This window comes from Medicago truncatula, chromosome 1, assembly GCF_003473485.1.
Source record: "Medicago truncatula cultivar Jemalong A17 chromosome 1, MtrunA17r5.0-ANR, whole genome shotgun sequence".
Lineage (NCBI taxonomy): Eukaryota > Viridiplantae > Streptophyta > Magnoliopsida > Fabales > Fabaceae > Medicago > Medicago truncatula.
Genome location: NC_053042.1, coordinates 55,427,988 through 55,454,066, shown reverse-complemented (window position 1 = coordinate 55,454,066; position 26,079 = coordinate 55,427,988). Strand labels below are relative to the sequence as shown.

At 34.1% G+C, this 26,079-nt stretch overlaps 5 protein-coding genes across 5 annotated transcripts; all 5 read right to left on the bottom strand.

Moving 5' to 3' along the window:
* Window positions 1-2,739: 2,739 nt before the first annotated feature.
* Window positions 2,740-4,133, bottom strand: LOC25485660 (E3 ubiquitin-protein ligase CIP8). Its single transcript, XM_013614927.2, has one exon. The coding sequence runs from the start codon at window positions 4,003-4,005 to the stop codon at window positions 3,001-3,003; it is 1,005 nt and encodes a 334-aa protein (XP_013470381.1). The 5' UTR covers window positions 4,006-4,133; the 3' UTR covers window positions 2,740-3,000.
* Window positions 4,134-5,100: 967 nt separating this feature from the next.
* On the bottom strand, window positions 5,101-8,340 carry LOC25485659 (F-box/LRR-repeat protein 4). Its single transcript, XM_013614926.3, has 2 exons — window positions 7,836-8,340; window positions 5,101-6,309 (listed from the first exon to the last, which is right to left on the bottom strand). The coding sequence occupies exons 1-2, from the start codon at window positions 8,191-8,193 to the stop codon at window positions 5,417-5,419; spliced, it is 1,251 nt and encodes a 416-aa protein (XP_013470380.1). The 5' UTR covers window positions 8,194-8,340; the 3' UTR covers window positions 5,101-5,416.
* Window positions 8,341-9,701: 1,361 nt separating this feature from the next.
* On the bottom strand, window positions 9,702-13,172 carry LOC25485658 (transmembrane protein 53-A). Its single transcript, XM_039830065.1, has 5 exons — window positions 12,942-13,172; window positions 11,979-12,747; window positions 11,764-11,869; window positions 10,882-11,087; window positions 9,702-10,405 (listed from the first exon to the last, which is right to left on the bottom strand). Exons 2-5 carry the CDS (start codon window positions 12,704-12,706, stop codon window positions 10,138-10,140), a joined length of 1,308 nt encoding a protein of 435 aa, XP_039685999.1. The 5' UTR covers window positions 12,707-12,747; window positions 12,942-13,172; the 3' UTR covers window positions 9,702-10,137.
* A 1,436-nt stretch (window positions 13,173-14,608) lies between these two features.
* Window positions 14,609-17,133, bottom strand: LOC25485657 (cyclic pyranopterin monophosphate synthase, mitochondrial). Its single transcript, XM_013614924.3, has 2 exons — window positions 16,941-17,133; window positions 14,609-15,396 (listed from the first exon to the last, which is right to left on the bottom strand). The coding sequence occupies exons 1-2, from the start codon at window positions 17,064-17,066 to the stop codon at window positions 14,806-14,808; spliced, it is 717 nt and encodes a 238-aa protein (XP_013470378.2). The 5' UTR covers window positions 17,067-17,133; the 3' UTR covers window positions 14,609-14,805.
* A 4,084-nt stretch (window positions 17,134-21,217) lies between these two features.
* LOC11425430 (FAD synthetase 1, chloroplastic) lies at window positions 21,218-24,364 on the bottom strand. The gene is made up of 5 exons (XM_024772620.2): window positions 24,078-24,364; window positions 23,849-23,901; window positions 23,387-23,522; window positions 22,047-22,222; window positions 21,218-21,863 (listed from the first exon to the last, which is right to left on the bottom strand). The coding sequence occupies exons 1-5, from the start codon at window positions 24,311-24,313 to the stop codon at window positions 21,349-21,351; spliced, it is 1,116 nt and encodes a 371-aa protein (XP_024628388.1). The 5' UTR covers window positions 24,314-24,364; the 3' UTR covers window positions 21,218-21,348.
* Between the last annotated feature and the right edge of the window lie 1,715 nt (window positions 24,365-26,079).

The window sequence follows — 26,079 nt, the reverse complement described above, 5'->3', positions numbered from 1 at the left end:
TGGTTGTCAACCACTCAATATACGCATGAGTTGGGGTGAGTGATCTTGGCCGCATGCGAGGTAAAGTATGACTCCGTCGGTTGTCCCAATGTAAGCTTTCTTCTGGAAAGCGAAAACCGTTTGATTGGTACCACGTCTTGAACCGTTTGTCCACTATGTGGAATTAAAAAAAAAAAAAACAAAACCTAAAACACAACCTGCACTTGCGTGCTACTTAAAAAAGTAAAAAAAAAATTAAAAAAAAAACAAAAGAAAAACTAAAACGCAAGTGGGACTTGCGGGGTAGTTAAAAAATAGGAAAAAAAAAAATAGGAAAGTACCCCGCAAGTCCAAGTAGCGGGGTACAATAAGGACAAAAAATTTGTGACTTTTTAGGGTACCCCGCAACTCCAAATGGAGTGGTACCAGGGTTCTGAAAAAGTAGGGCATTTGCGCAATTTTTCGAAAAAGTGGGGCATTTTTGTATTTTTTTGCACAAACTAGGGCAGAAAAATAAAAATTCCTAGAAATGGAATCAAACGTTTTACTACAACGGAAGAAAAAATATATTGACACATTGTTTTGAGAGGATGAAATAGTGTGATTGACAATGTCTTTGACTCCTTGCAAAGCATGATTTGTCATTTGAATTTCGATTAAAGTTGTTCAACTTCTTCTCAGAGTTTGCTACCTTTCAACGTTCCTTTTATTAAACTTGTAAGAATTTGTTCCTTTTAGGCTGAGCTTATACCCCTGATTAAGACTTAAAGTTTGAGGAAAGTATACACGCCATTTAATTTGTACAAAAAATTGTATACACAACATGATATAAATTTCCCTGCTACATTTACAAAAAAGAAATAACAAATATATGAAGAAAAATAAAATCTCAGACCAGGCGCTTCCTAAATCATCTCATTTCCATTCATCCCATATTTACTCCCGACAATTGAAGCTAATTGATACCGTGAGATTTAAGTTATTACTATTAGTCAATCAAAATAAATGCAACTTTCATTATTTTCACTTTTTTGCCATAAATATGGAAATGAGGTTGAAATTAATAGAGCTATTATTCACAGCCTTTAAGTTCAAACAGCTTTGACAATGCAGTCCAAAGGGGAAATTCCCTTTACAATTCAATAAAACACGAACTGATTTTGGCAAAAGTCAATAAGTGGAGTCATCAATATTAGTACTTTTAATATAAAGTTTGGGTTTATATATTCAACGTCTGTCATTGTTGCTCCAACCTCAATCAAGCTGATAATTATAACCTGAATACAGTTAACCAGCCCAAGGGAAGAACTTTATTTCTATGGAAGATCAACCCCTACCTTTTCCACACTATCCGCCATAGATTGATACAGAAAAATGTCTTTAACATTGGAAAAGGAACGATCCATGGCTTCCCAAACTCACTCCATGGGAACACCGACGAACATTATGACTATGGGTAAAATATAATATGACATGTATGATTTGCCTCGGCTTATAATACATTATGGCACATACATCTGTGGAACATTATCTAGAATGTTAATTCAGTGCTCTGCTCGTCCGCAAGACCTCTAATTAGAAAAATGAACATTAAAATGTTGCCATGTCAAATTCAAGCCATACTCTCTCAACTTAACTCCTTAATTGACACCAGCCCACAATGATATTCTAAAGCAGTGTTTTGTTGTTCTTTCACTTTCAACGACACTCAAGCACTGAGTACCACATAATTTTTGCACCTGTCTTAGATGTTCTTAGGCCAAAGGTCACATCGGGAGCTAGCCTCAAGCTCGGCCTCAAGCTCATTTGAACTGTGAAGCCAAATGGAGCTCCTACTGAACTACGGCAGTAACAGCTAACAGAAGGGCGGTTACTTACTATGCAGTTAGAAGTTGTTATCTGTCAACCAAAGCCCTAAGAGGAATGGTTACTCTGCTACTACAATGACTCAAGGCCCTATATAAAGAATGATACTTCTCTTCTATAGGCGTGTATTCATTCAAAGTTCAAACCTCCCACTCACAAGACATGTAATCGATCAAACCTCTCACTCACCTCTTTCATGCACACACTGACTTGAACTTTGAGTGCCTGGTACACCACCATTACTAGCCACCACTGTGGCTACTATGTATCTTCATTCACAGTTACTATCTTCCTCCAAAGTAAAATTGGGTGAGGCCTCTCCTTCCAGAGATCACTACTCTGCAGGATCATTATGAAATCAGATGCTTACAAAACACAATCTAGGTCCAATGACATCAGACTTTTTGAAGAAGTAATGACACCAGACTTAATTGGGGACAATGTCAATTGAATTTTACCTTCAGACTCAAGTGTAAATCTTTATAGAGCACAATTTTGAGCATATTAACCTCCCTTTAGGGATAGAGCGATTTCTTGAACTCTTTATGCCACTCACATAATGAATTACAAAATGATTGCTATCTAATCAGAGTGCTTCCACTGTTACAAAATGATTGCCTATCTAATCAGAGTGCTTCCACTGTTGTTATGAACAGTTGTAAATTAAAAATGAAATAAAATTCAGGAGGCTATCTGATGCTCTGGCTTCCCTCTATCCCTCCTCAAGATGCCAAACAATATTCTATCTCCTATGAAATCAACAACTAACAAGATCATTTTTCTAAATGAAAAAAATGGACCCGGAAGATCAATGACACTAAACCTATGGGGTTATGCCACAAACAAAACATGTCCACTAATTAAAACACAAAATGTGCACAACAAAGAAAATACTAACATGGTGAAAAACAGCAAATTCCATATAAATAATGTGATCACATTAATCCAAATGCTATATACAAGTATCTCAGCATCTAAGAGCCAAGAAGCGAACTAGTCAAAAGCCTCAAATAAACAACATTGATTGAGCAAGCTTTGATTAAATTACACTAACAACAACAAAAAAGTTCAGAAAAAAAAAATAGATAGAAAGCATGAAATATATTACAATGGTTACACAGATAGCAGCGGCAGAAGAAGAAGAAGAGAACATACTCAAACGGTGGAAGCTCCACCACCACCGCCACGACCCGAACCGGAAGCTCTCTCATCTTCATATTCCTTATCATCAGTTGGAAGCTCAAACCTGCAAATAGGACAAGAATTTCTAGTACTCAACCATGGAACAATGCAATCTCCATGATACTCATGCCCACACGGCAATCTCTTTGCCATTTCTCCAACACCAAGCATTTCCTTACATACAGCACAAGCAACCACCTCACTCCCCACCGCAATCTTCACTGTCGGCAATGCTTCCACCGCCGACTTCGACGCCGGTGGAGCTCCTCTCCTCCCATTTCCATCATTCTCCGCCAACGTCTGCAGCAACGCCTCATACTCCGCCGCATCAACATAATCCTCCGGATTACCAACGTACCGGTCCAATTCTGGTGCCTGAAGACGAAACTCAATCGAATTATCTTCAAGTCCCATCAAAATTTCAGCCCAATCCAAGATCCGATTCTGCATGCTTCGGGTTCGGGTCGCCAAATCCCTAATTCGATGACGTAACAGATCGCGTCTCCTTCGTCTCATATCTTCATCCTCTCCGTGTGGATCCTCAATTCCCAATCGATCCTCAAGCTCCTCGGCGACACCTTCGTGATCTCCACCGTCGTTATGAAACTCATCGTCTTCGTTGTCTTCATCGTCATGGTCCCAACCACCGAGTTCAATTCTGAGAAAATCATTCTCCGGTGAACGACTAGGTGGAGGTGGTGGAGACGCGTCGTCGTCACGCGACGATTGAGCGATTAGGCGAAGAACCTGAAGAAACTGTGAACCGAAATTGGGATCATCGGAGGAGGAAGAAGGTGAACGAGAGCGAGAAGGTGTGGGGATTGATTCAACGAAGCCGTTTTTGCAATCGCCGCAGATGAGGTCGGGGAGATTCGCGACGGTTTCAACGGAGACGCGTTTGTCGCAGTGGTAGCACCAGTATGGAGGTAGGGTTTCGGTGGTGGTGGTGAGTGGTGGCTGCGACGGTGTTTCCGACATGGTGCGGCGGAGAGAGTGGTTGTGGCTTCAATTGATTTTTTGTTATGTAAAAGATAGAACAATATTAGTTTCGATAGTGGTCCTTCATATAATAATATTATCGAATTAGTATTTCATACAAGGAATCTTTCTCAATTTTTTATTTAATTAGTATTATTTTATTGGGTTTTATTTAATAGTTCATTTTCATGGATAAATCAATCAATCAATACACACAATTAGAACAATAATGTCTTTTTTCTGTGTGAGAGATTTGTGACAATTACTTTTTTATTTAGTAAAGATTTGTGACAATTACTGTTTGCTCGTTTGAAAAATCAATTTCTTCTAATCCTTACTTCTCTTTGATTGATTTTTTCTACCATATTATTATGTGTGTTTGCTTTCTTGCAAGCTACATGTTGTAATTACAGAACATCTATCTTATCTTTCTTATTTTTGTGATAATATAAGCTCTTTGATGATTTTTGTAAAATTATTTGAAATTGGCTCCTAACTTTACTTCAAACAATTGTTAAGTGGGATGGATATCTTCTACATCTACATGCAGTTAACAAGAATAATCCTATAAATTTAATAGAATTAAATTAGACAAAATTTCCCGTCAATGATTTTAGATGTATTTTCGTTGTTAGATAGATTGAACTAGGTACATCAAATTAAATTGAAAGCGATCCAAACCATCTTATCCAAACAAATTGGATTTGAATTAAACTATTTGATTTCTCTACATAATATAATGCCCAAAAGTATGTTTCATATTGAAAATTTAAAATTGAATATACAAAATATAAGAATCACAAAGTTTCTTTTGTAAACTACAAAATTGACATTTACTCTCATTGAAGAGAGACCCGATTTTATTTTTTTTAGAAAATATACTTGCACTAGCATTTTGTGATAACTTTCACTTTCATATTCACATTATGTTTTTACTTTTTCTTTTTAATTTCTATTGATTTGATTTCCGTGTCATGCAAATGGTTGTTCAAATAACACTTTTTTTTCTTTCTAATTCCTTAAAATGAAATGGAAATCAAATTTTTGTAGGTAATTGCTGACTGTGATACAAGGGAAGATATTACCATGCTTTCCTTCTAAATAAAAAAGATATAACCATGCTCACTTAGAGGGCAAATCAAGTATCCAATACAAATTTGTGAAGTGACAATTGTACAAAATCCGAACACAAATGTGCTTGTAAAATTTACAACATATCAGATTAACAAACTATGATACAATACATTCAACACCAATCAGTACAGTGATAGACCATGATACATGCTGCACATGAATACTAACATCACCAGGACTGAAATTCTCCTCAAATTTCTAAAGACACACACCTTATCAAGAAAGTTCACTTATGCAGATCTTTCAATCGAATCAATCTTACAAAATAATTACAGTATCAAAGAAGAACAGCGGGCTCATTGATGCTACCATTAAAATTAACCTTGCAAAAGTCAGGTAAATGTAAACCAGCCTCATCAAGGCCAGCCTTCGTAATATGTGGGCATGATCTCACATCCAAGTATTCCAGGTAACTGCATTTACCCAAAAGAATGCCTATACCAACCACTGTGATCTTTGGACAATTACTAACTTTTAAAATCTTCAAACTCAAACCAGGCTCCTCATTGCTTATATGATGAAAAGCAGTATCTGTCACCTCTTCACAGCAACCGATGTCCAGTGCCTCAAGGTTTCTGCATTGACTTAAAATACAGCTCAATGAAGAGTCAGAAACGTTCAGACACCAATCCATCCTCAAGTTTTTAAGCTTGTTTCTACAAGCAGTAGCCAGCAACTTTATTGCATCGTTGGAGACATCACGGCAACCACCAATGATCAAAGTCTCCAGATTATCGCAGAATTTAGCCAACGATAATATGGATTTATCGCCAATTCTGTAGCAATCTAACAATTTCAATGTCTTGAGAGAAGAAGAACAAGCGTTACAAATACTAGAAACCCCAACATCACTGACAGTACTGCATTTATTGATGTCCAAAAACTTGATCCGTTGGCAACCACTTGCAAGGCTCATCAGCCCATTGTCAGTGATACTTGTGCATCCTTGCAATACCAACTCTTCTAAATTACGACAGTTTTTGGACAGAGCTTCTAGTATACTATCCGTAACAAATCTGCACCCAGTAAGATGCAATATCCGCAGGTCGCAACAGCCTTTGGCAACAGCGGACAATCCCTTATCAGTCAGCTTTCGGCAGTAGGACACATCCAAGGAATGTAATAAGGAAAGGCCGTCACCAATAGCTTTCATTCCAACATCCGTAATTCCTGTAAATTATTATTAACACGCAACAAAATGCCCCTTTTAATAAGAGAAAACATTAAAAGGCGACCAGCCTTCAATCATCAGTTATCACACATAATAGATTTTTATTAGAGTTGTCACGCATTAGATAACATGAAAATAAAACAACACAGTATCCACATAAGTTTGATAAAATTCTTTGTTTTAGTCCTCTCTCCGCATCTACAAATGCAAACCGAGAGTTATGTGGTGCACGAGCATAAGTCCAAAAGGATAGTCTAATCCCAAAATACTAATTCATTAGGTAGGAGAACCCTCTGGCTTATAAGCCTCACTTCTTAGATGAGACTATCAAATGTGGATCCATAATCAAGGTTGTCAAAATCGGGATCTCACCTAAGATCGTTTGGGTATTGAAAAATCGTAAATCGTAGGATCGTAACAAAGATCGTAAGATCCCACCAAAAACAAAATTATATTATAATTAATAAAAATAATTAATATTACTGAGTATATAGTATTATATTATTAAACAATATTATGTTAAATAAATAACCAATAGTATTCTTGTCAAAAAAAATAAAATAACTAATAGTATTAACTATTAATCCCTCAAAAAAAAAAAAATAGTACTATTAAAATAATTTGTCAGAAAAATAACTAAAATATATATGAATTAATATATTAAATATAAGATTTATTAAGGCTAAAAACAATCAATAATTAAAATAGAGAGTACACTTGGCAAATTAGAGTTAAAAAAAACAAATTCCTGTAAAAAAATGCATTAAAAAAGGAAAAAAAAAATAAGAATAGCAAGCAATTAGCAGGCACATTCATTTCATGAGATTTCAACATCCATATGGGTCAAAGAAATCATAAATCAGCTTTTATTTGTTTTTATAACTAATAAATGAGTTTTTATTATGAATCCAAAAAGGAAAAAACGCTTTTAGGAGGCCGGGTCAAACAGGGTCGGGTCGGGCCGAAAACCATCCCAGATTCGTAGTAAAGCGCCGATTTGGCGATCCGCCGGAGTTTCCGATCTTCAACCCGCTCCAGATCGGTGGTGGCTTGTTGAATCGCAAGATCGTACGATCTTGGGTGTTAGATTGCGCAACCTTGTCCATAATAATACACCACTACTTGAGAGTAGGAGTCCTCGCCAACTTCCACTCCAGAACAGTTCACTAGGTGACATTTCACTCAATTTTATCATTGGTCGGAACCATCCACGGCCACCAATCAGAATCCTCCATGGATATACCTTTCCAGTAAGTTAGACTCTCAATGAAAACAACAAGAGCATAAACTTAAAGGAGAGCTAGTCCCAAAACAGTAGTAGTCATTAGTGGGAAAATCCCTGGCTAATAAGTCTCTCTTCTTAGGTAAAATTAAAAGCCCGTCCGAAACAATTAATCAAAAAGATTTAAATTTTGCAATCTAAATCAACAAATATGAAATGTACAGCAAGATCTTAAACTAGTGAAGTGTACAATCAGAGTTTAGAAAATTGAAATTGAAAAGTTCAAACAAATGATATATATACCTTTACAGTTATGCAAATTGAGGATCCTCAAGCATCTAAAGCCATTAGCAATAACAGCAAGATCAGAATCAGTAACACCAGGATAGAACGAACGAGAAATAGACTGAGCAAGGTCCAATTCAACCAAGCGTGTGAACCTATCAGCCATTTTACGAAGCATGTGAGGTCCAGCACGTGCGGAAAGCTTCTTCCTTTCGGTACTCTGTAACCGAAGCCATCGCTTGCATACCAAACCGAACGTTTCCTTGTCTTTTTCGCTATCAACTTTGGCCAGAATCGAACGAAGCTCATCGTCAGTTAATGCTTCGTTTATGCATAACGCGGAAATTACATCTTCCGACGTTGAATTGGAAGACATTGAAGGGATGCACAGTAAACCCTAACCCCAACGATTTGGGGCTAATTTTTGCGTTGGAAATTACTGCCACAACGACGCAGTTTTGGTTCAGAATTGTGAATTTACGGGTGAATGATTGTCTACGACGAAGTGTAAAGTACACCAGTGTGAATTTACGACTAAATGACCTTTCTTCACCATACATAGGAGTATGATTAAGGGGTAGTTCCGGTAGAGGGAATAATATTTAATTTATGATGCCAGATATACACGTAACGTAAACTATTAGAAAGCATAAAGATTAAGATTTGCTAACCAAAAAATTGAGCTTAGATTTTCTCTTTTTAGGGAAAAAAAAAAGGAAAATGCTAGATATCAAGAATGATTTTATAAGAAAAATTCAAGAATGACATGGCACAATAATCACCTTTAGATTTCAGTCTCATTTATTAATCTTTCATAAAAAAAAGATACATAACACCCACCACCCCATGATTTTCGGTCAGGCTGAGATTTTATTGGTTAACATTAATTTCAGGACTATTTCTTGATAAAATTTAAGGGTGATTATTCTGCCTTATCATTCTTAAAATTTTCTTGAACTTTCTTGATATATAGCATTGCTCAAAAAAAAAATTGAGCTCAGATGATTAATGATTTACACCGAAAAACAAATTGATCAGAACAAACTCATTACTGAAGTGTCTCTTTCCTCTAAATATTGAAGGGTTGGTAAAAAAAAAAAAAATTGAATTTGCTAAAGATAAAAAAATCACAACAATTGTGAGTCTAACTTTCTTTTATGTTGCTCTTTTTTTTATCTATTATTTTTTTTCATCTTTTTCTTTTATAAACTACATTAAAGCCATTATTATGACTTTTCCCGGCAAAGTCACTCGATTCAACTCCAAAGAATACATTTGAATTTTGATTATATGTATTGATTGACAAAGGAGATGATCAAATCAATTTGTAATGTTCCATGTCACTAACTAAAGGTAGTTTAGTCACAAACCAACTAATGGGACCAACATATGAGTTGGTTGACTGAGAAACATATCATGAACATCCCTAAAAAAAAACATATCATGAACAAAATGACACACCTTAGAATTTTATTTCATTCAGTCAAACATAGATTATTTCCTAAAACAATTGCGCACTTACAAAATGAGAGGGAAATGGTAAAAAAAAAAATTTTGTTAAGAATCTGATAAGTTACTTGAATACGTTTTTTCAAGAGGAAGTAACTCGAATAATATATATTATTGTATTATATATTCTAAATGAACTAAATAGTTATATATCATCTATAGTATACGTAAATAATCAAACTTTTATTTTGACAAAATTATATTTATTTTTGCTGAAAAAAATCAAGTCATTTTCATATATTTATACCTCTAAGAATACAACCCTTTTGAGAATCAACTTCTTTAGCAATACTTAAACCTAGCATACTACAATAGTAGAACAGAATAAGAATCCATTCATTCATACCACTAAGAATCCACAAGCACAGCTAGAGATGCTCCAAGTGCACACTAGTCAGCAAGACTATTTTTTAATCCTATTGAATATGTAACTATTCTCCAATCCAAAATTTACAAGTCATTTCTTCTTTTACACTATTATCTTGGTCACATACCTTCAAGTGCTTGAACATAATCCTTATTGATAATAATACAAAAAGATATCAACAGTCAAATTATTTAGTATTTACCACTAACAAAACAATGCACCATCCAATATGAAAGAAACAACTAAGAAAAATCTGCAAGATCTTTCATTTGCACTGTATAAGTATCAATGAGTTGAAATAAGCTGTCCGTGAACAATTATATGATCCCTTAAAGGGGTTGACTTTTAAAATTCCAAACCACCCATCAATTAATGGAATGGCATCCCTCCCTCAAAAATCAAAAAGAATAAACTATATGCTGTATGAGTGAGCCAAGCGATGAATTAGTGAGATTTACATTGGTCAATAACACACTCCTCTAAAAATTGACTGAGCTGAGAAGTATACAATATCGGGTCATTTCGAAAGTGGTCAACATGAGGTGAGGAGACAAAATTGCAAGCTCTCACATCATGTCCAGCCTTACGCTGTGCATTGACGAACGATTCCACTGAATCAGCGGGAATAACTCTGTCTGCAGAACTATACATGTATAATTGTGGACAACCTGGTTGCTTTGTAGATAACATGCTCAAAACATCAGAGAGCCTCCTGCAGTTGGACAAGATTATTATGGTTAGGACCATATCTATTCATATGAGAAATTTCTACACAATGATTTATTTATTTTTTATAATAAAGCAAACTATCCTAACATATATCACATCATATGTATTCCTGGTTGGGTTTTATGTACTAAAATTATCAATAATTGGCCATATCAAGATTCAAGCAATCAACAACACCAAAGAGATCAGTACTTCATAATTCAATAGCTAATGCCGTGGAATATTCGGCTATTCCTGAAAATCACATTACATGCATACATTACCAGATTTCACTAAAATCTAACATATATATTACACTTTGGATGTGGCGCTGTGAGATAAAGTTAGTACAATCATATTGCTCAACCATTCCACATACTATAGTAATGTATATGCCGGAAGAATCAACACCAAGTAAGGTTTGGGATGAAATATCATATATTCTTAAAACAGAAATCAAGTAGAAGAATGATTCGTTACCTATTCACGGCAGGGAGATTCAGAACGACCTCAAAAAACTTGTTTAGTATTAACAACAAAGCAGCTTCGGTTGGTGCAGGTTTGAGTCCTGAGTCTTGATTGCTGCCAATTGATACTTTAATGCCAGACTCATTAGAGGAAACACGTCCTTTTGTAGCAACACTATTCTTCTTGAGAAATGCTGCAGAGAAACCTGAGGCCCAAACCTGAATAGATATAATAAAATAATGAACATCATAATCGAGCATAAAAATTTAACATCTTTCATATAAAACCAGGTTAAGAGAAAAGAATAACAAAGATAATATATTGGTTCAATCAAAGTTTATTCAAAACTCAAAACATATAAAAAGAGAAACTTAGGGGCTTCAAAATTAACTAAATTTTGTGTAACTTTTTCCTTTTAACTTCACCCCTTTAAAGTAAAAAAAATGGTTAGAGATCTCAACCAAAGGTTTTGATTCATCGAACTATTATAAGTCGACAAAGAGATTCATTTAATCGTTTTGATAACAAGAATAAATAGAACAGCCACAAAATTGAAAAGGTAAGTCTCAAATTTTATATTGGAACGGACTCATCCTTACAAAATTGGCTTGTAGGGTGGGGGCTGCCCATGCTTTATATGTATGCGATATCTCTAGGCAATAATGGGGACTAAATCCACCCTTTCACACCCAACACAGGTGTTCGAGGCTATAATGAAGGCAACCAAAATGCCACAACTAGGCGGCTAGGGGGTAAACCGCAATGAAGACACAATTTCCAATAGTAAGCTAGCATTAATGTCATGAAAACTGAAAATAAAATAAACAGCATAGGACAAAATATGAAAAACAAATGGCTGTGTTCACCAAGTCTTAAAATTGCTAAAGCCTTTACCTGTGGGTCAGGGTTTGCAACAGGTGCAGAATCTACAATGCAGCCCCTAATCTTTTCCATCAAAGACGGGTCTTGCCTTTGAAAATGCTCCAACATAACACCATACCTGAAACATGCAATCTAAAACACTCAAGTAACAGAAAAATGACATCAACAAGAGACAAAAACACCAAAAAACATAAAAATCATTATTTTGCATAACAAATTACACTTACGTTAACCATCCAGTGTTGCTGAAAGTATGAAAGACAAGATTTTTTTCATTCTCCTCTTCTAACCAATCCCCCAAGTGGTCCACAAGCATGTGAACATTTTGTTCGGCTTTTCCTCCAGGCTGATAACTCAACACATCCGCCATTGGAAACGTAAATGTAATGACATGAAATCCTTTTGAAGTATACCATTCTGCATACTTCTTTAAATGATTCTGCTTTGCACCTAACCATCCAAGCAAAACCACCACCGTCTTCAAAGACTTCATGGATGAACCACAAAAAACATTTGGTTCAGGCAAATGCCATTTATACATAACTTCAGAAGTTGAATTAGAGACACCATTAGAGCAAGTGGAGGACGATGATGATGGCATTGAAAACCTAGTCAATTCAGCTGAATAATACAAATTCCGAACAAGTGGTGATGAAACAACGGAAGAATAGTACAAATTTGACCCCAAAACCGGCACGAGGAATTTGACATTAGGTACAGGAACACGAATTTTGGTTACAAAAGATAGGTTAGCAAGCTTAGAATCAGAAATATGAGAAGCTAAGAATGAATGTGATTCCTGCAATGAGTTAGAAGTTGGATAATGTTCCAAATTCGAAGTAGAACAATCACGAGATGATCCAATGAATGGAATTGTATCAGTTGAAAAAGACGCGGCGGCAACGGCAGCTGCAGCCATAAGAGGTCTCTGAATTGCTCCAGAGAAGGAACTCATTGCAGAAATTTTCTATACTACCAAAAAAACGCGTTCCTTATCTAAAGAGAAATTTGCAAGACCAAGAATGAAAAAACAAAATTGAAGGGTTGGTGAGGGTAGTAATATGAAAATTAAATTGGAATTAATAAGGAAAAAAACACGTAAAGAAAACGCGAAAGAAAGAATAATGAGATATAGAAAAAGGGATATTCTGTTTTATGCTAGAGATTATTCTGTTATGTTAGATTAGTACCTTGGATTTGGAAAATGAATATGAATATTTGAAATTGAAGAAGGAACTACTTATTAGGTTGTCAACGTCAAGGACACGACAACGTCGTCGTTTTTGACAACGACAACGTCGTCGTATTGGAAAAGCGTACGAAGCCTGCTTAACACCCACCCAGAAGAAGAAAAAAAGGTAATTGGAGTTTTTTTTAGAGATGATGATGATAATATTATTCGGTATTTATTTTTTGTTGTGCTTGATAATAATGGGCCACAAATAAAAAGGATAGAAGGTCCTGACCAAAAAAAAAAAGATAGAAGGTCCAATTACTATATGCCACGTGTGATTTCAACCGTCCAACGTGACAGAAGTGAAGTCAGTTATTAGGGTCTACCGACCAGTCTGCGGTTCCTATAAATTGGGGAAGGAGTGGGAAAGATAACAAACGAAAACCCGTTGGAAAGACGATTTTAACCCCCTCAAGAAAAACAAACAAATTCACTCAAAGTCAAATTCCCCCTAAAAAAATTATTACTCAAATTTAAAATTATGATTTGATAAAATTTGATTTCACTTCAATTTAAAATTAATATAAATTAAATTATTCTATTAGGTAAAGAATTATAAAATTACAAATGGAAGAGCTTAAGTGAAAGATAAAATTTAAAGATATGTTTAACTCAGTTGATATGGAAATTGCATATTTTATGTAGGTGTCGAGGTTTGAACGATAGATGCCCAACTTCTTCACATTTAAAATGTGTGAGTTTTAATCACTGGACTACTTAAAAAAAAGAAAAAAAAGACTGACATGAAATATAATAATTATTATAGACTTTAGATTTATATTTAAGATCATAAGAATTTTTTTGTTGCTTACGAGAGCACAGAGTAGAGGAGGGAGTATTTTAAACTTGATGATATACAAAAATTATGCTAGCAACACTTTTTTTGAACGTTTTCTCTAATACTCACTCTTTTATTGGTTTAAATTATTGTGGGTTTATACTTTGAAAATTAAACTCACATAAAGTAGTGGAAAATACATTAATTTCATCAAATAAAAAAGTGAATGTTAGAGAGCGTTGAAAAGTGAGTGTCTTCCTTGTATAACAAAAGGTGATGTTTGCCTAGAATCTAAAATTAAATTATTCAACACTCTTTTTTTCTTTTTAGGGTAAAAATTATTCAACACTTTCTATTCTTTTCAATGTTGCCCTGTCTGACCTTGTAGTCAGGAAAATAAAAAGATATATATCAGTCAAACTACCAAGCTAGCAGCTCTCCAACGCGTTCAAAATTGAATTGCAATTCAAGTACAACACAACAGCTCCGAGTGTGACATTTTCTCATTTTACACGAGTTCATATGTTCCTGCCTTCCTCGACCATTACTAAGTTGAATTGAATGATGAAACAGTTGGATATGTTCTCGTTTATCACAATGACCAAGTGTTATCACTCCAATCACATTTAATTCATTTTGAAAAGCATTTTAGGGTTCTTAATATAAGAAAGAAAACTAAGACTAAGACGTCTCAATTATTAATAAGAAAATCCATAGTTTGTTCTGTATGTAGTAGAGGTAATATTGATCATTGATTTATTTAAGAACAGTTGATTTTACTTATTCTACTTTAGAAATTCTTCAGAAGGTAAAAAGCTGAGTTAAAACTACGTGGCAATGTAATATGAGACAATCAAAATGCAACCATAATTTACCTAAAATTAATTTAACAAAGTATTGTAGGACAAGTAAAATGTCAGCTATCAAAATATGCTTCATCAAAGCTAGCCCAAATATTGATGCACCCATGTTTAAAGACTATATGAGGAGGAATAGGATTCTCAGTTTGTTCTAAGAAATTTGAAGTAATGATTCAAAACCATTATTGTCCCCAGGAGTAATCCCCACTTTTTCCACCAGATTTATGCTTAAGTCTAATATCTGTAATTGATATACCTTTTGAAGCAGCTTTGCACATATCATACACTGTTAAACCAGCAATAGACACTGCTGTCATTGCTTCCATCTCAACCCCGGTTTTTCCCATTGAAGCAGCTTCCCCTTCTATTGTTACACTGAAGTCCTCATGATTCAATCTCAAATCCACTTGAACGTGTGTAAGGCCTATGTTATGGCACAATGGAATCAGGTTACTAGTTTGCTTTGCTGCCATTATGCCAGCAATTTTCGCCACCGTAAGTACGTCTCCCTTTTCCATTTGATTGGCTAATACCAAATCAAACACCTTCTTTCCAAGTTTTACTTTGCAAACAGCAGTGGCAGTTCTCTTGCTACTTTCTTTCGGAGACACATCTACCATTTGAGCTTCCCCTGAATTTCCAGTATGAGTCAATTCAAAAGAGCTTTCACCTATGTTTCGAGATGACAAATGAGGTTCATCATTCGCAGGACTATTGCTTACAGAGCTAGGTAGTCCATCTGGCGGAAAGTCCCCAAATACAGATTCCATTTCCTGAGACGGAATAAGCAATTTAGCATGGATTATAGTTATTCTACTAAAATTTCTTGATGCAAAGTAGATAGCGAACAACAGAATAGAAATCACACATAAATTTGGCTTGATATTAATCACTTCACCCCCCCTGCTTAATGCAATATTACTAACATAGTAAGTTTATGTGTGAACCACCTAGACATGTGAATGGATTTATGATAGATATGCTAGGGCAAGAAGATCTAGTAAGTGGATTCAATCTATTTGCATTGTGCTAGAGTAGTATTATTAAGGGATTGTTGGGATTAAGTTATTTGAGTTTATGGTATAAGCACTAGTGAGACTGTTGTGGAGAGCTTATGGAAACACCTTATGACATTTTCATAAGTAGTTTTCAGCTTACTGTTATAAGTTCTCTGGAATAACTTATGAAAAAAACAAGGTTTATATATAAGAAGAACAAATGATCGGTTGAGACTAGACATGGTTAAATGAAGATGACACAAAAAAAAAAAAAAAAAAACCGAAGAAAATGAAATCACAGATCAACTAATAGCTTATATAAAAACAATATAACTTCATTTTATCTTTCCGCAAATTACACTCTCCTCCCTTGAGGTTTGTTAAACTGTCGCTCACACCCTCTACATTTTTTAACCAAACACAACTATCCCCTGCTTAATTTTCAACGTGATAAACATCACCCACTGAATGCGCTCTGTTAAAACACAAATTGTTTGATCCAAACACAATAAATCGTGACATCCTTCATTTTTGAAACAGTTAGTGCTGATTCTTTGCTTTATTCCACCCACTAAGTTCCCTTTTATTTCTTGTAATTAAAATTAATAGATATACAATCTGAAATTAGTATTTGCACAGATGTCAAGATGCATACTAATGCTACTCAAAGCTATTGGAGATGCTCAAAAAATGACAGCGCCTATACTAATGCTACTCAAAGGAAAATACTATAATCTTACTCAAATCATCATCAACTCGTCAGGTTACACAAACAAACAAGAAGAAAAAAATTGTTAACAAAGTGATCAAGGAGATTGTGTTGAAAGGTTTCATTTAAGCCATCTTAGAGGCAAAACAGCTCAAAGAACTTAAAGGCAAATATTAGGAACTCGTTCAAAGAATTTATGAGAAAAACGCAAAAATCTATCCACAGTTCTAAGAACTTTAGAGGCAAAGTGTAGAAGTCAATGTTGTAGCAGAACTTGAATGACCAGGTATTGTTCCGCAATACACTGTTAAGTACACAATGGTGTCAAATAGAGCACTATAGCATAGCGGAATTTGAACAAACCGCTATTCTCTGTGTTTTTCTTTTTCTCACTGACAGTGTTAACCTGAAATGTTTGTGTTGTTTTGTGAAACCTAAAGAGAGGTTAATGTAATTAATCTTTTGCATAGAAATAACTTATTGATAATGGTTTCCGAGTCAATAACTACTCATATTAAGGCTTGTTAATTGTATACGAGTATTTTGACCTAAACATAAAAGACAAAGCATTTACCTAAGTAACAGAACAAAGAAAAGAAGGAATTTTTACCTTATTGAGTTCTTGGATTGAAGTTTGATAGTCATGGGTAACAGAATAAGATGAAGATGTGCTGAAGATCCTTTTTGATCGAGGAGATGCAGCAGCAACAGCAGCGACAATTCTTCGAGCAAACATGATTTTGCCCTTTCTCTTGTCGTTGTCTTATGATGCAATTTGAGTGTTTTTTTTTTTTTTTTTTTTTTTTTTTTTTTTTTATGAAATGATATTTGTACATCCATATATGACAATTTTGTACAACCTTCTCTCTCATACTCACATTATCTTCTTATTATCTCTCTCATAGTTTTAAAACTCGGACCGGCCGGTCGAACCTTGAACCGGATGGATGACCGGTTCGGTCTACTTAATGGATCGGTCGTGCAGTTGAACCGGTCAGAACCGGCGCGACTCGGGGAAAATCGTAGAAACCGGTGACTCGGACCGGTTTGGTGAACCGGACCGGTTCAATGCACAAAGTGTTTTTCAATCGTTAAAAGTTAAAACAAAAGTAATAGAGAAAGAAGATGGTGAGATCCAGCAGCGGTAGGAAGAAGATTACAGTACGATTCTTGAAACAGATCAACTCGAAAACAGTACGGAGATGTGGAAATAATGTAGATCTAGTAAGGGAAGGAGATGCAGGTTTTGGTTTAGAGAGAATAGGAGATGAGGGTAACTGGTAAGAGAAGGAGGGCGCTGCAACACCATTGAGAAAAGTAAGGTTATGACTTATGCTTCCATTTGGCATTTATTTAATTATTATTATTATTATTAAGAAGACTGAGCCGTGAAGAGTGGAGTTTAAACAATACAACCAATAATTTTAAATTAACCAAATCATAATTTCTCTAAAAAAAAAAACTAATTAAATCGTTCTTGTCTATTTGTTTTTACCATTCAATTTTTTTTTATCGTGTTGTAAAAAAAATAATACTTAATCCATGTACATATAATATTTTTCTTATGTTACTTTATTTTATGAGTAAAAAATGTTAATTTATTTTATTTAATAGGTGCCATCACACTCAAATATTTTTATAGAAGGAATCATCCGACTCAATAATAAAGATAAACCATCGAACAAGTTTTTCATAGAGACCGAGTCATTATGCCGAGTCATCTATACGGTTCAGTCATGCGGTTCAACCAATGACTCAATGGTTCGATCAATGACTCAGTGATCCAGTACCTTGACCGAGTCGATTTTCGGGTCGATTTTTAAAACTATGATCTCTCTCTATTGTTTTATACCAATAAGATGAGAGAAAAGGTAGGTTGTCACTAAAAGGTTGTTCAAATGTCATTACTCTTTTTTTTTTTGCTTAATACATCCCCCGGTCCCTTAACTTATTTTATTTTCTCAGTTTGGTCATTTAACTATAAAGTGTCTCAATTTGGTTCCATAAATCTTCTGTCGTTTACTATTTTAGTCCTCACCGTTAGTTTTTAACCTTAAATGTCTAAGGTGAACCAACTTTATAGGTGGTCCACCATAGACCTTATTAAATCTTTTATTTTTTAACCGTTTGATACTCTTTTTAAATAGAGACCGTTGGATCAAGGAGAGATCTATTATAGCTTATAAAGAACCACGAACACCTAATTTTTTTTTCTCCATCTTCTTCCCTATGTTCTTCTTCATCCCATAAAACTCTTATCTTTATTCACCATCTTGAAAGGAAGAAAAAAAACAGAAAATAAAAAATACAAAACTCACTCATAATCACTAAAATTCATCTTCCATTTCAATCCCAACCCCAATTTCAATCCCCAAATTCAATCCAAACCTCTCTCTCCGACAACAACATAAACAATTTCTTCATGGTCAATAATTACAACAACATTAACAACCTTTTTCAATAACCCCAAACACTGTAATCTCAATTCCAACAATAAACAAGAACTTTATCATCATCAGCTGCAACAACAAGAACAACAAGCAAAATTCAAAAACTTGTAGAATACCCATTAAACCAAAAGCAATTCGCAACAAACAACACTGAAATCAACAACAACAATAATCCATGACTCCACAACTCAATTATCAAACACAGATACATCAGTTCCACTAGCACATATCACAATTTCACCGTTGCACAAAGGAATTAGAACAAACCGCTATTAATCTTCCATTTCATCGTTCCAAAGCTTTTTAGGTTTTGTTAGCTTTTGCGTTTGTGTGTTCACGAGGAAGTTGGAGAGCAGATGAATGGATAGTAGATCAAATCGAAACAAAAACAAAATCACAGATCCAATGCAATTCACCTTTCAAAGGTGGAAAAAGTGGCGTTCAGAAAATTCTTCAAGAAACGTGTAAGAAGAAGAAAACTTCGATAATGATTTGAGTTTGACGAGGATCCGATGAATTGGCGGAGCTGCAAGCTTGTACTGTTCTGAATGATGCACAATGAAGAAATAGTTTGTTATGAGATCCATTGATGACCAAAATTGTGTTGTCGTTTTTTGGATATAACCAAAGTTGAATGCATTGAGATTTAAGGCAATTCATTTACACTTACCTCCACTTTCTCTGTTTTTTGACTTTTTGGGTTTTTTCAACGAGGTTGTTGTTGATGTTTTTGGGTTAAGCATTTTGATTAAGAATCTTAGTTTTATTTGTTGTGTTGAATTCTCATAAGTTGAGACATGAAAGGTTGAATTTTTCTGAATTTTTTGTATTAAAAAATGGTGGTATGAAGAAGTGGTGGAAGGAAGAAGATGGAGAAAGAGAAAAAAATTAGGTATTGGTGGTTTAGTGTGGTGTATAATGGACCAGCAATCGAATAGTCGAAACAACATAAAAAATATTAGAGATTAAAAAATAAACGGACATGACCAAAATGATAAACGGCAGAAATTTTATAGGATCAAATTGAGACACTTTATAGTTAAAGGACTAAACTGAGAAATTAAAATAAGTTAAGGGACCGGGGGATATATTAAGCCTTTTTTTTTTTCCTATCTGTTGAAAATTACTCAACTGGTTAAACAAGCACACTCAATGATCAAATATGTAAAAACTTCTAATGATGGTCGATTGCATAATTTTTTTTTTAGAAATGATATTTATAGGACCATTTTATGACAATTTTTGTTAGAAATGATATTTATAGGACCGTTTTACTACTTATAGTTTTTAAAGAGTGTCTGGGACAATCGTTTATATTTTCCTTATCTCTTTATCCTTTTTCTTTGTATATATGTTAGTTGTCAATCAAATAATTATTTAAATAACATACCTCTTGCAATGTTAATAATTACTCCTCAGTTGCAAATTATTATAAACAAAAGGGAGTAATGATGTTGTTTTGATCAAATTTAGAATTATATACATAAATTTTGTTTAACTGATTTACTTTTGTTTATATTTTGTAATATATTGTTAAATTAATATTTAATATTTCCTCCTTAGTCGATATCTTTGATTTAAATTAAGTATCACCAATTTTGTTAATGTTTAACTCAAAACAATTGAGTTATCCAACATATGTTGATTGCGTAATATAGTACTTTATTGGTTGCAATTTTTGTTTTATTAATTTTTTTCAATGCATGGCAAAACTCTCTCAAAATTTAACACTATTTCTTTTAAGCGAGGCCTCACAAATGAATGATAAAATTTAACTTTTTGGATAAGTCTATCATTAAGTCAGATATCGAGTTTTTTAATAAAAAAAACCAAAAAATCAACAATTTTGTACTGTGAAAACTATATTCAATTCAGCATCACAAGGTTATAAGACTCACTGACCTCTTAAATGTTTATTCAATGCATATACTTGAGAATAAAACTTATGAAAACTAAAAAAATTATATAGTTTTAAGTAACACAAAAATTGATTAAATTATAAAATTTCAAATTTATGTTTTTATGTGTACATAAAATAAATTAATGAATAAAAAAGTCCGTTTATTAAAAAAAATAAAGTGTTTGAACAACCTAAATGGTTTTAAAAAGTAACATAAATTGATATATTTGATCAATTTTTTAAAATAAATTAAATAACATTATAAATAAAAAATATTCCTCTCAAGAAACAAATATTGTACAAGATAAAAAGTAATACTATATATGATTGTGTTTTTCAGAGCTTTTGAACGCAGCAGTCCCATTTGACAAAATTGTATTTGGCCAAGTATGAACTTTTTTTTTTTAAACAAGCTCAAGACCGTCTTGAATCCAATACAATAGAACACAAGTTAATAGATTCGAAAAATGATTGTAGGATAATGATTTGATTTTTCCAAATTTCATCACTTGGTTTGAACTTTGAAGGCATAATGCATTAAGGGAAAAAGGGTATAAGCTATACTCACTTATATCAGCTTAAGACTTAGAATTTTCATCCGGGACATATAAGAATCATCTGCGATTAAGTAGACTAAGAATTTAAATAGAAACATTATCTAAACTGAATCAAGTACTGGAATCACCAAATTCAATAAGCAAGTACTGCAAATCGTGAGTACCAAAAATATCACTCGAACCGCCGTAATCTGTTTCTATATGGACAAACTTGCTGTCAATAATTACCCTACATAGCATAACATTTTCTTGACCAAGTAAAAGTGAACACTTCTCATATAGACCTTCCTTTGGTGCTAGATTCAATAAGCATGATTTAGGAGCAGACACCTTATACTGGCTAAAGCTGAACGTTTCTCGATCTGTGGCCATTAATACAAGACGATGTTGTCTACCCAAAAGCTCTGAGACATATCTCATGTCTCCTACAGCAAGCGCTTCGCGGACACGGGTTGACGAGACCTGACCCCTCTCTTTGGAGCCAATACTGGAATTTATATTTGTTGAGTATTGGTTCTTGTCCATAACAGATTTTATTATGTAAGCTTCCATTTCATACTCCTCGCATAGCTTTTGTAATTCTGATGCATCACCAGCTGCTTTATATCCAAACCGGTAGTTCTCACCTGCAAGAAGTTCCAGTACAGATATCTATTTCCGTTTATATGAGGATAAAGATTGGTAACAGAATAAACCATGTTAATGTTCCTATTCCGGGAAAATTGAAAACATTCAACATATTATGATTATGTGAATGGACTTTGTGTAACTTGAGAAAATAAGAATAAATTCAGGTGCTGCTTATATACCTGCAACAACTCCACGCACTCTAAGCTCTTTTGCTAACTTCTCAACAAATTGTCGCGGACTGAGATGCCGCACGCTTGAAAACTCAATCTCAAACTCTTCTGGGACCATGTTACCACAATAAGGAAACCAAGATGAAAGAACGCGCTTTCGATCACATTTAGCGACTATGGGAGCTCTGTTTGGAAAACATTTGAGAAAATACATGTTATTCCCCCCCTCCAAGATAATAAGAAAATGCTGGTGCCACAATCTTCAGTAACTCAGAATCTAAAAAATGAGTTACAAGTTCATATATTTTGCTAGAAGTATGCTAATTCCAAACGTTATTTTATCAACTATAACATAGGCAAATGGTGTATCTTTCATGTGTAATCAATCACACAAAAGAACCCAAAAACGATGACTAAACTTCTGGGGAATATTATCGAATACTTGTAATCATAATGGTCTTCCTTAAAGTGGATTTTAAATACAATATCGATTGCAGAGTTACTCTGTGTGATGGAAAAATATGTATTGCAATACAACATTAAATTCCCAATAACATTTAGTGACAAGGATCAAATGGTTGTACAATACATGTTTCATTAATACCATGAAGAGAAAAGTAAATCTTCTATGAGACACCTACCGCTATCTGGTATAAGGCTGGAGAGTTTGTTGTTATTGTGATGGATCACAATAGCTGGTTCATCTAAGTTTATATTTTATCATTACTTTACTACCATAGATTATTCAAGTAGGGTAATAAATGAAGGGTTACTAACGGTGTTGCCAAAGAGCGACGCTAGAACATGTCACGAAATCGAGGCCTAACTCATCCTTACAAAACCGGCTTGTACGGTGAGGAGTGCCTCCTCTCTTATAAACTCTTCTCAAGAATCCTATCTATCCGATGTGGGACTAAATCCCACCCGAGTGTTGGCTGCTAACACAACATAGTGGATTTTGATGAATCCACTGTGAAAACCGCGACATTGTCCTAGTTTTGCTATTATTACAATAGCAGATGCTATTCCAGATTATGCTAGCTGATGTAGCGACAACAGTGGAAAAAAGAGAATTTATAGGTTTTAAAAAATAATTAAACTCTATAATCTACATGTGTGCCAAACATGACTTAGTTATATAATAGAAAAGCTTTAAGAGTTAGTGAGTATTGCTCCTATATATATATATATTCACCTTAATATGTAAACCTTTCAATAATTCAAAATATAAGCGCCTCCATTCCCTTTTTTATTTATATGCAGCATGCCTTTTTTTATATAATTAACTTATTTCAATTGTTATGCGGCTTTTGCAATTTCACTTGATAGAAGCATGTACTGTGTCATACCTATGTTCCCAACCAAATACTTTTGCCATGCCAACAAATGATAAAAGAAATGGAGGTCCAGCCCTTGATGCTTGAATTGCAAGTTCTCGATGCCCTATGTGCAGAGCATCAAACTTTCCCAGCGCCACAATTCCACCTGGCAATATCACAATAGCATCTGTAATCAGTAATAGTGTTATAACGTAGAACGCCAACTTCCAAAGTGAAAACTCCATTTAACAAATAAAGCAAAAGAAATCTACACAAATTAAGTTGAGAGTAAAAAGTCAAAAGGGAAAGAAACAAAAAAATGCAGAAAAAGTGTAGGGACAATGAATTCCCACGGGGTGTCCTTGTCCTATGAGAAACTATGATGACAAAATCAGTTGAGCAATATGATTACATTTCCCTCCAAACAAAATGGATATTCTAAAAGTAAAAATAATCGAATTGAACATGGAAACAGTAAAAGAGAAAATAAACCTGCAACTGCAGATATCCCGTCGGATATAATTTCACGATCATCTTCTTGTTGGCTACAAAGAAAGAAAATCTTAATGGAAAAACATAAACAGTGTATCAAAGTCTTAGTAGAAGATTTATTGAATCAACAAACTAGTAATGAATGGACAGTAAATACATCACTTCAATTATACTTATTTTACATTAAATTAAATTAAATTAACCAAATTTTGTTTCTCCTGAAAGATACCTGAAAGAAGAATCGAAAAGAAGGGGAATTTCTCCTGCTCCTCCAGAATACTTAGAAGAATAGCATTTGTTTTCGTTGCTTCTATTGGTAACGGAGATAGCATTACCAGGGAGACAGGGTTTTAGAGAGCGTGGGAAAGAAAGATGAAAACTATGAAATCTGAAACCAACACCAAAATGGAGAAGTTCACAGTCTCGAAAATGATGCGAAATACGATTCACACAAAACAACACCATTGCGTATTCCTCCGCATCCTCAAATCTTCTACCACTTTCCGCTTTCTCGTTTAAGCTACACAAGATAATAATATTCGGATTCGATCGATGGGTCGGGTCAAGTAATAACCCGGTTTCATTCTTTCACCGGGTCACACCCACTAACACTCTCTTTTAACACATTCCAATCACAACAAGCCATATCATCCACTTATTTTAACTCATTTACCTGCAACCGGAAGAACAAGTTGCAAGACTTTTTTTTTTTTTAATAATCTGACTGCATGTAGTATTAATGGAAGAAAAAATCTCCATGGCTCCTTTTCCTTCCCATTCGATCTAACTCATCTCACTCTATCTTCTTCTGTTATGTATCTCATCTCTGTTTTCTTCCAACATAAAAGAAATTATTTCCAATGGGTAATTGAAAAACTATATAAACATGGTGGCGTTTACAATCCACAAACATTAAATTTGTGCATGATAGACAATTCCCTTCAAAACCAGTTCTAGCCAGTCGTCCCCGTTTTTTTATATAATATTTTTCTGACATAAAGTTGTACGGCTGGTGATACTATACTAGTAGTTATTAACTTTTACTGTAGCTAATGTTTTAGTTTTTATTTTTTTGTTTAGTAAAAATGGTTGATGAAAATCCAAAACAAACAAAAAAGAAAAAGTTCGAGTTTCAGCATTTATTTCAATTCATTATTATTTTAAAATAGATTAATACATCTAATAAGTAGTAATTTAATTATGAAAAGTTGATTAAATGTATTCTCTGTTCTACTGTTGCTAAATCAAAAAATATATATTCTTCCATCTCTTCTACTTTGTCATTTTTTGTTATAAGTTTAGATTTAAATTTTCTTTTATGATTTACACAATTAGAAACACGAACTGAAGTTAAAGAGGGGAAGAAGTTGTGACAAATTGAACAAAATAATTCTAAATAATCTTGTCAAATAATTCTAAAATGATTCCAAATAATCCTGGTTTTCAAGAGGAGTCTTACTGTGTACTCTGGCAAATATTAAGAAAAGAATGTGGTACTCTTGTGGTGGTTTTTCAGATCTAAAGATCTGAAATTTTTGGAAGAAAAAATTGGTGAATATGAAGATTCTTTGAAGAACACATGAATAATATTAGTTTTGTTTTTTGGTTACTTTAATAGTATTTTTTTTGGTACAGTTTAATAGTTTATGTTTAGTTAAAGAAATAATCCTATCAAAAAAAGCCAAAATCTATCTACACGTTAATCTCCATAAAATGCCATTTCCAACTTTTATTATAATTACGGAAATGTTCAGATGTGGGGTCACTATTTTTGTTGTTGGTACAATAGCAAAAAAGTTGGTAATAGGTAACCGGTCTTTGATCTGAACCGTCCATATATAATAATAATATATCAATGGTTATCAATGAATGAGAAGATAATTTGTGCATGATGCACAAATTTATAATTTGTGCATACTAAATGCCACCATATAAACATTAGGCTAAACTCCACTTTTTGTCACCTAAGTTTCAAAATGTTGCGATTTTGGCTCCCTATTAAAAAAATGGCAAAAGTGACCCCTTATGTTTAGGGAAATATGCTCTTTTGATCCCCTAACATAAGGAAAATATGTTTTTTACCCCTTATCTTTACAAAAAGTTGCGATTATGACCCCTTTTCTGAGATACGTGGCATCTTCTGAGCAATTTTGGAATGAAAGGGACCAAAATTGCTATTTTTTTAATAGGGGGCCAAAATTGCAACATTATGAAACATAGAGGGCGAAAAG

Bases quoted from the DNA above. Each gene is read 5' to 3' on its own strand.
- LOC25485660 (XM_013614927.2), bottom strand. From the start codon at position 4,005: ATGTCGGAAACACCGTCGCAGCCACCACTCACCACCACCACCGAAACC.
- LOC25485659 (XM_013614926.3), bottom strand. From the start codon at position 8,193: ATGTCTTCCAATTCAACGTCGGAAGATGTAATTTCCGCGTTATGCATA. The intron at 6,310-7,835 runs GTATATATATCA...AATAATTTACAG, and splicing joins CAATTTGCATAACTGTAAAG to GAATTACGGATGTTGGAATG.
- LOC25485658 (XM_039830065.1), bottom strand. From the start codon at position 12,706: ATGAGTTCCTTCTCTGGAGCAATTCAGAGACCTCTTATGGCTGCAGCT. The intron at 11,870-11,978 runs GTAAGTGTAATT...TGCATGTTTCAG, and splicing joins AGCAACACTGGATGGTTAAC to GTATGGTGTTATGTTGGAGC. The intron at 10,406-10,881 runs GTAACGAATCAT...GTCCAACTGCAG, and splicing joins AATCTCCCTGCCGTGAATAG to GAGGCTCTCTGATGTTTTGA.
- LOC25485657 (XM_013614924.3), bottom strand. From the start codon at position 17,066: ATGTTTGCTCGAAGAATTGTCGCTGCTGTTGCTGCTGCATCTCCTCGA. The intron at 15,397-16,940 runs GTAAAAATTCCT...ATTCCGTCTCAG, and splicing joins CAATCCAAGAACTCAATAAG to GAAATGGAATCTGTATTTGG.
- LOC11425430 (XM_024772620.2), bottom strand. From the start codon at position 24,313: ATGGTGTTGTTTTGTGTGAATCGTATTTCGCATCATTTTCGAGACTGT. The intron at 23,523-23,848 runs GTTTATTTTCTC...TGATATTGCCAG, and splicing joins CGGGATATCTGCAGTTGCAG to GTGGAATTGTGGCGCTGGGA. The intron at 21,864-22,046 runs GTATATAAGCAG...AACTTCTTGCAG, and splicing joins AGTGCGTGGAGTTGTTGCAG to GTGAGAACTACCGGTTTGGA.